The sequence below is a fragment of the Diadema antillarum genome, unplaced genomic scaffold, assembly GCF_040938485.1.
Source record: "Diadema antillarum isolate AM-2024a unplaced genomic scaffold, OU_Dant_1.0 scf00000156, whole genome shotgun sequence".
In the NCBI taxonomy this organism is placed as follows: Eukaryota; Metazoa; Echinodermata; class Echinoidea; order Diadematoida; family Diadematidae; genus Diadema; species Diadema antillarum.
The window spans coordinates 483342-493169 of record NW_027271045.1 but is presented as its reverse complement, the minus strand read 5'-3'; the positions used below and the strand labels follow the sequence as shown (position 1 = coordinate 493169).

Below are 9828 nucleotides of genomic sequence, written 5' to 3'. Positions count from 1 at the left end.
GTAACAACTATTTTTATAAGGAAATAGTGATATTTTCATTAGAAAGCAAGAAAATATGATAAAAAAATCATTTCACTTCCTTTTCGTTGCTATAGCAACATGACAAAAGCTGCCTTTTAAAGAAAAATTGGTATTTCAATTAAAAGAAAAGCAAGAATAAAATAAATCGGTAGATAATACATTCCTGTAGAGTTAAATTTTTTGTGCTCTTTTCCCTTATTTTGGGAGTGCCGTACACGAATCCAATTGTTGCCATATTTCTAAATTATATCTTTAGCCGTTACCATGGCAACAAATTATTTTCTTTAAAAGAACATGTAGGTAATTCTTCATTAAACATTATAAAAACATATCGTAATTTCCAACATATGTCAATACAAACGTATTTCTTTTATTAAATCAAAATTACAATCCCGAATGTCACAGCTACCTCATAACGATGACGATTGCCATGGTAACAGCTATTTTTAAAGAAAAAAAGCATGAAAACATGCAAAGATTGAGTAGTTATTCATTACCAGCTAGGGTCCTATTATGATTATCAGCTTCTTCTTTTTCACTACGCTTATACCACATTATTATTGTTGCTATGGCAACAACATGAGGCAAACTTTCTTTTATAGAAAGAAAAACTTTCAATAAAAAGGAAAGAAAGAATAAAATAAACAAATTATCAATTTCTGTAAAGTTTAAATCTTTTTTGCTTTTTCCTCTATTTTGGGGATGCTGTACAGGAATACACCTCTGGCCATTTTTCTAAACGACGTCTTCAGCCGTTGCCATGGCAACAAATTATTTTCTTTAAAAGAACATGCGTTTTTCTTTAAACATCATAAAACATGCTGTTAGCACCAAAATGTGTCAACATAAATATGTCTCTTTGATTCAGTAAAACATCACAATTTTCTAATTTCATGGTTGCTAGCAATGACAGTTCCCATGGTAACAACAACTTATTACAGAAAATTATATTTTCATGAAAAAACATTTAAAAAGACAAGATTGAGTACTTAGCATATTCATATCAAATTATTATCAGTTCTTTTTTTATTCATTATATATTCATCCTACATCGGCACTGTTGTTATAGCAATAATTTAATGTAACACGAGGAAAAACTCCTTTTTAAAAGAAAAACAATAATCTTAATCATTAGATTAGGAAAGAAAGAATATGCTAAACAAAAAACAAATAAGTAAAATAGCAAGCTTCCTTAATTTCTGATCACATTGCACCTTCAAAGCCTTTAGATATCGGTAATTATGGTTAATATTTAGCATAATGGTTGCCATGGACATGCATCAATTTGTTAGAAAAAAAAATCTTCTAGAAATAAAATCTTGAAATTATGGCCTGAGTTTTGAAGTATTACAAATGAACTAGACTATTAGCCATACATAATTCTGTTCATGGAACATCATTTCTGTTCCTATCGCAACAACATGTTAAGGAATAGATTTTGTTTTGATTTTTTTTTTTAAATAGGAATACCTAGGGAAAATAAAATTTACAAATAACAAGCAATACAAATTTGTAAAACCTCCCCAAAAGTTCAAATTTTCTCGTCATGATGTACTCTGTTTCAGCATTAATGTCTCTAAGACATTTGTAAACCTTAAATGACTATGATACCTCCCTATAGCAATTTCTAACAGATTGGGAACTAGGAATATAGGATATAGGAACTTTTATTCTTGAAAAAAAACATTTTTTATGTTATTGCTATGGCAACAGAAATGATGATGAATGAACGCCTGTGAAAAGGAAAGCTCATAGTAATTTTGTAATGAATGTGCTATTTAATCTTGTCACATTTTCTTTCGTTTTTTTCCCATTAAAATATTTGTATTTTCTTTTTAAGAATTGTTGCCATGGAAGGGATCATTGCTATGAGGTAACAATGAAATCGGAAAATTTCACTGTTTTTTAATTAGTTGAAGAGAAATGTATTTTGACATAGTTTGGTCTTAACAACATGTTTTATGATGTTTGATGAAGAACACATATTCTTTTAAAGAAAATAATTTGTTGCCATGGCAACGGCTGACGACATCATTTAGAAAAGTGGCTACAGGTGGATTCCTTTTCAACATTTCCAAAATAGAAAAAAGGGCCGAAAAATTGAAACTCTACAAAGATTGTTTATTTTTTCTTTTAATGAGATACTTCTCCTTTCTGTGGAAAAGAATAATTTTGTTGCCATAGCAACGATAATGTGGCGTGAACATAGTGAAAAAAGCTGATAACTATCAAAGTAATTTGATATGAGCACGCTACTCAAACTTGTCATGTTTTCGTACTTTTAGGTGAAAAAAAGATCATCTTCTTTTAAAAAAATAGCTGTTACCATGGCAACTGCCATTGCTATGAGGTAGCCGTGACAGTCGGATATTGTGATGTTTAATTCTACTGAAGCAAAATGTTTATATTGACTTCTTTTGGTGTTTATAGCATGTTTTTCTGATGTTTAATGAAGATTACATGCTCATTTAAAGAAAATGATTTGTTGCCATGGCAACGGCTAAAGATGTCATTTAGAAATATGGCAAATGGTGGATTCGTGTTCGGCACCCCCAAAATAAAGGAAATAGCCCCAAAAATCTCACTATAATACAGAAATGTATTATCTATCGACGAATTTTATTCTCGCTTTTCTTCCAATCTCAATATTCATTTTTCTTTAAAATGCAGCTTTTGTCATGTTGTTGCTATAGCGTAATGCGTAATGAACATAGTGGAAAAATAAGCTGGCGTTTATCAACTCGTAAAAATTCTTTGAAAGCTGCTTGGATAACCTGACCGGAATTTCTGCCGAGAAAGGAGAGTTGATAAACGCACCCTTTGTCATATCGTCAGGCTATAACACCTTTTTGACCGGAATGTCTTTTAATTCATCCTCTTGATGGTTTCATCTTTTTATGCATTGGCCAGAATTTCAAGAACTATCAAAGTATAGGCCCCTACATACAGCACAAAGAAAATAATGGGAAAAAAAGAAGCAGACATGCACGGACACACATACAATCACCCTTGCGTTTGCCACGTGAATATGCATGAAATCAGCGGTTAATTTCTGCTTTTATCCAAAATGAAACTGTGAATCTTGATTTTTCTTTCTATTTACACAAGTTTTTATTCATTTCACTTCTGCATTTTCAAACACAAAGAACATTATACAGCAAATGGTACTTAGGTAACAGGACATAAATTGAATACATAACTGAATACAAGGTGCAACATACAGTATTATTCGGTATAATTTCTCGAGAAAAAAAAGAATATAAAACAATTAAGCAGAACCCCTTATGCACAACTGATATTCATAATATTTTCATGTTAAGTAATTAATCTTTTGGAAATAGTGATGAGAAATGTAAGACACCCTCCCATTGGTGATCAATCGGGGGGGGGGGTGGAATGATATCGAGTTATTAAAAAAACTGTACATTTGAAAATGAGAGAAAGTGAAATTCATGAAGTGAGAGCGGGAGTGGGAGTGGGAAGTTTTACGTAAATTTGTACTAACACTTGTACTGTGCAATCTTGTTATAACGAACACTGTTATAACAAAATTCCGGTTACAATGAAGTTAAAATTTAGGCCTTAACATTATCCGTTCTTTATTTTTTACTGTTTGCATGTTTGGCTATAACGAAGTTTTGATATAACGAAAGAAAACTGCCGCTCCTGAGGACTCCGTTACGGGAGTCTATTAAGTATCCGTCAGTTGTAAGATCAGTTGTGATCGTGCAAGCCCAGATCCCACATCAGCATGTTTTGGTCAATACTGTGCTACGAAAGGATTTTAGCCTGCCGAAGTCCTTAATTTTGTCGTTTTAATCACGAGATTAACATTCCTTTACATCTATTTGAGGAAAACTGACGACATCTAATAGATAAAGACTGCTATACGTAATATGAGATACCTTGCTTGGAAAATGATTAATGTTGTCTCTCTTCTCTTTTTTTTTTCTCTCGCAAATGTACGTAAATAACGTAAAGAATACTTGGTTTTGTCAAATGATACTCCTTCGTTGAGACAGTTTATTTGTCCGGCAGAACTACTTACATGCATGATACACGCATTTATTTTAAGCAAATCTTGCTTCACATAACAAATTTTCATGATTTATAAAAATCTTACACGCATCTTTAGTTAAATACTGTGCGTGCCGTGACGAAAAACGAACGATTTATGCATGCAATTGTTCTGCCAGATCTCAGCCCACGCATAATGATGGCGACTTGTTGGTACTAGTGCAAATAAATTGTTGTACTACTGCTAAACTGTCTTAATCTTGTATTATTTTCCTTGGATTTGTAACTGTGTTGCGGTTCATAAACATGATGAAACATTACTTTAGATTATAAGAATAAACTTAAGAAAACAGCACGCATTAAAAGAGATACGTAGTTTTGCCGGAATTGTGCCGATTTGATGTTTTTGACATGTTCGTATTATCGTTCTCGTTCAAACTTGTGCTTCAGTAGAAAGACTCGACAATGATTCACAGCTTGTACCCAACTAGGTCGCTGCCATACTTCTGGCTTGCGTGCGCCTCCTGCGTGCAATGATGTAGAGTGATATGGGTAGAACAAGGGTCACGGCGTCCGCTGCGATGAATCCGATAGTTATCTGAAAAAAACAAAAAACAAATATGTGATGGCATATGACATGTATAACATGACAACAATAATCTATCTCCATCACTGCCATTATCAAATAGCCAACATGCCTAATATCACTACCATACCTGATTACCTTACTGAGATTGTACTTATTGTTGAAACAATCAATACTATCCCTATTATTAAGTAGATGCATATCCCAGATTGCATAAACAACGTATATGAATAAGTGAACACATAAAAAAGCAGAAAATATTTGTTCATATTTATAATGTTTATGCATTTTCCGAGTAATTTCCACTCGTAGAACTTCCATTCAAAGGAATCTCGGTTTACAACATGCATGAGTCCGGGTTGCAGAACATACCATACTTTGTCTTCTTCTTCTTCTTCTTCTTCTTCCAGTAAAGTACAGACCGCCGTTGGCGTATTATCGTACTTGTGCTTGTCAAGTGCCCAGATGAAAAGTGCGAGTAAAAGGATCACTACAGGTTCTATATATGTGCAGTTAAAAAAAACAGAAGAGGCTTAACGAAGCCTAATCTGTTGCACCCCATGTTTGAAGAACTGTAGGGAGGTGCTTCTACTTATACTTGGTGGTAAAGAGTTCCATAGTTTAATTGCGTCAGGAAAGAATGTCTTCTGATATGTTTGGGTTCTGGCATACGGGATTTGAAATTTGTTTGGATTCCCTCGTGTAGATGGTCCAGTGGCTGGTATGAAGTGTTCATGCGGGATGTCGATCAGCCTGTGGATTATGGAGTATACCATGCACACTCTCTGCTGAGCCCTTCTCTCCTGAAGAGTGGCCCACTGAAGTTGCTTCAACATGTCAGTTACGCTGCTTGTACGGCTAAAATCTCCTACAGCAAAGCGAGCGTAGCGGCGTTGCACCATTTCCAATTTCATGATATTCTTCTGGGTAAATGGGTCCCACACAACGGCAGCATATTCTAGAAGTGGGAGGACAAGTGTTTTGTAGCAGAGCACTTTTGTCTTCAGGGGGCAGTCTCTGATGTTTCTCTGAAGGAAGCTGCTTGTTGAGTTAGCAGACTTGGTAGTGACATCCACATGTTTGTTCCATTTGAGATTACCCTGGAGATTGAGGCCAAGGTATTTTGCCTTTTCAGTTTCTGTCAATGGTATTCCATGTATGCAGTAAGGTGTTGAACTCTTGACCAACTTCCTCTTGTTGGTAACATGCATGACTTGGCATTTCTGAGGGTGAAATTTCATGAGCCAGTCTGTTTCCCACACTTGGAGTGCATCCAGATCCCTCCGCAGCTGTTCAGTATCTTCCTCCGTCTTGACCCTCCTATACACGATGCAGTCATCCGCAAAAAGTCGCACAGTGGTCTCTGCAGAGACATACTCGGGGAGGTCATTGATGAAGAGGAGGAAGAGGAGAGGACCGACCACACTCCCTTGAGGAACCCCTGAGAGGACAGGTGTTGTATGTGATGCCACTCCTTCAAGCAGAACCCTCTGGGAACGATTACTGAGCAGACTTTGGATCCAAGTGTAGGTGCTTCCTCTGATTCCATAGAAGTTGACCTTGTACATCAGCCTACCATGGGGAACCTTGTCAAATGCTTTTGACAGGTCTAAGAGAATAACATCAAGTTGTTCACCATCCTCAATTCCTCTTGCAAGATCTTGTACAGCAAGTAGGAGTTGAGACGTGCATGAGCGTTTCTTACGGAAGCCATGCTGGGCATCACTTAGGATGTTATGGTCATCGAGGTGGTCAAGAATGCTGCTACACACGATGTGTTCCAAGATCTTACATACGATGGATGTCAGTGAGATGGGTCTGTAGTTCTCTGCCTTATATCTCTCCCCCTTCTTGAAGACAGGAACTACGTCTGCCTTTTTCCAATCATCAGGAATGATGCCTTGGTTGACTGAAGCCTGAAAGAGGACAGTGAAGATAGGCGTGAGTTCCCTGGCAAGTTCCTTCAGAAGCCTTGCTTGTAGACCATCTGGGCCAGTGGCCTTGTGTATCTGCAGGTTTGATAGCAGTTTGTGGACTCCAGCTGGATTGATATAAATTTGATCCATGTCTGGATAAGGGCTGGGTCCTTTGTCTTTAATCGTTGCCATGTTTTCATCCCTGTTGAAAACAGATGAAAACTGATTATTCAAGATATGTGCCTTGCTTGCACTATCTGAGACAGTCCTTCCGCTGGGAGCTTTGAGAGGTGCCACTCCAGTGTTGTCAGTCCTCTTGCTGTTGATAAAGCTCCAAAAACGTTTGGGTTTTGATGACATGTCAGAGCTTACTATGTGGTTGATGTAGGCACTGTACGCTTGTTTGCAGGCAGTCCTTGAAGACCTTTTCAGGTCCTTGTACCTCTGGAAGTCTTGTGGCTGGCCAGTAGAGCGGGCTCGCTTGAATGCACGTTTCTTCCTTCTAGCAAGTCGCTTGGCTGCAGAAGTGATCCATGGCTGGTTAAAACGGCCTGATGTCATCTTTGATGGTACATGCTTTTGGAGTAATTTATGTAAGGTGGTCTTGATTTCCTCCCACATGTCAGCAACAGAACTGAGTTCATTATGTGACTTTAGGAATTGCTGTTGGTACGCATGGCATTCCTTCCTCATTTCCTCCAGGTTGGCATTTTTCCAGGTGTGCACTAACCTCTTTACTGGTTTGCGTCTCTTTGCTGTAATATCTGTGTCTATGCTGACTATATCATGGTCTCCAATGCCTGGAAGTGGGGTGCACTTGTTGACCAGGGTTGGTCGATTAGTCAGGAACAGATCCAAGGTGCTCTCCCCACGTGTGGCAAACATCACCATCTGTTGGAGAGCACAGTTGTAAGTCATGTCCATGAATCTATTGTTCAGGCTAGCTGGGTGGCTGTGACCGCTGATGTTGAGGTCACCCCAGTCAATATCTGGTAAGTTGAGATCACCGCCAATCCACAGAGCTGCTTTCTTGTTTTGCGATGCAACCTTTTCAACAACGGAACAGAGGTCATTGAGGTAGTGAATGTCACTGTTTGGGGGGCGGTATAGAGCTCCAATTATCAAGCTGATGTTGGCACCGAAAGAGAGTTTTACGAAGACCTGCTCTCCAGTATCTGTTGTGTCCATGATGTCATATACGAGGTCATTCCTTATTGCCAGTAATACACCTCCATAGCCATCCTGTCGATCTTTACGAACCACTTCATAGTCACAAGGGAAGATCTCTGAGCTCCTGATGGTGGGGTTGAGCCAGGTTTCGGTGCCGATAATAATAGAGGGATTCGTTGTCTCAATGAGTACGGCCAGTTCTTCCTTCTTATTCTTGATGCTTTGAAAGTTTATGTTGAGCACCTTCATTGTTCTTGGCCTAGAGTGTTGTTTTTCCCTTCCAGCCTTTAATGGAGAAGAAGCCCGCAATGGAGAACCGGGACCATCGGCTGATAATGAAGAACTACTGGTCGTTGTCTCCATGCTGTTTGTAGCGATATTATCAAGTGATCCTAGGACATCAAAAGTGTTACTAACTTCTACATTTGTGGAGTTAAAGAGGCTGGATGAAAACTGTGGCATGCCGCATTTGATACAATGCCATGACACATTGTTCAAAGCTTCATAAACTTGCGTCGACATTCCCATGCAATCTGCATGATACCACTGGTCGCAGTCATCGCAGGCTACACCACGTTGTCTCCAGGTTACAGCACGTGAGCATATTTGGCATGGGTATTTCGGAGTTCGGGGTCCTGGATTCAGTTCAATGTCAGCAGCATTGGATAGTAGGATAAAACTCAAGTAAAGAAGTGTATGGCTCTTACGATGCATGGTGTACTGGCAGTTCCTCAACTGCTTGCGAGCAAGTGTTGACATAACTAGGGAGTCATGAAACAAACTGGAATAATTGCTTTTGGGATTGCAAAGGTTCCCATGAATTTGTATGAATACACCACTCAGGTTGCCAGTCAATTGCAAGTTCATCAGCTCAGGATCGTCAGGCATGTAACATGATGAGGTATCAGATGTGATTTGCCCTTGGTGTGCATATATGTTGATGATAGAAGCTGCTAACAGTAGCCAGGAAAGGTGGTCTAAAAGAAGGCTAGGCATGATGACATGTAGGCCTACATGCAAACTTTCAGTACCAGTATGTGTTCACTCAACCACACAGCCACAGCATCCAGATAGAAGCAAAACAATCGATATTTCGTACCGGTAATCAGATTGTTACTCACAGTTCAGCAGTTGAACATGTTAAGACAGACTGATATAATCTGATCATCATCATGAATGATCATATCATTGCTTGCCAAGTAGAAAGCATGTTGTATGTCACAGGTCATAAATGATGTCTCCAAGCATGGGCACATCCAACATGAGACCTCATGTGTGGGACAAGAATGACAGTGCTTCCAACATGAAACTTCATGTGTGGGACGTGAATGATATTGGATCCTTCAGGCTGGTGCTCCAGGGTTGAAAAAATATCCTGTAAAATCTCTGCAATCCTAAGAAAGGACTCCTTAAGAATTCAACTCTGAGCTTCTGCTGTCCTTAATTGTCATAACCAAATAGGTTATGACGAATATTTTCGAAATTCTTTGAACAAAAAAGATGAAATTTGGAGGAGGTTCCACAAGCACAATCATTGGGCACTGACATAAAGCACAATCGAGGAGAACTCTCTCTCTCTCTCTCTCTCCCTCTCTTGCTCTTTCCCTCTTTGACCTGCTCTTTCATCTGCCAGTTTTCTTCTTCTATTGTCAAGACTTTACATACAATTGAAGACCTGAATATAAGAACGACCCAAGTCAAATTTTTGGCCAAATTCAGTTTGACATGGGAAATTACAGCTTATGCATGGACTCATCTTGTGTATAAATGATAAATCCTAATTATTCCCGGAAGTGCCTGAAATGAATGAGTTAAATCTTATATGAATATAAGAATGAAGGACTTGGTCATTCTTACATTCATATTATAGCGCCCTCTCTCATCCTTCTCTCATCTCTATAGCAGAATATCATGTATATATGATTCAAAGAACGACCCCAGTCCATATGATTCAAAGAACACCCCAATCCATCACACAAAATGGCCTCTCCACAATTAATGTAAATGTTAATTGTCATAATAATATATGTTCTAATTTGTACATACCATGTTGCCTTCCCATCACAGTTGAATAGGATATCATTGCACAAATAAAAAAGATATGAAGGTTTTTTTAAG

General features: G+C 38.2%; 1 protein-coding gene across 1 annotated transcript in view; it reads right to left on the bottom strand.

Moving 5' to 3' along the window:
* Positions 1 to 4525: 4525 nt before the first annotated feature.
* The window catches only part of LOC139722070 (equilibrative nucleobase transporter 1-like), a 34119-nt gene continuing 28816 nt past the window's right edge, over positions 4526 to 9828 (bottom strand). Inside the window, exon 11 of the mRNA XM_071633391.1 lies at positions 4526 to 4636. Within this exon, the coding sequence (XP_071489492.1) occupies positions 4526 to 4636 (111 nt within the window). The remainder of the gene's footprint in view (positions 4637 to 9828) is intronic.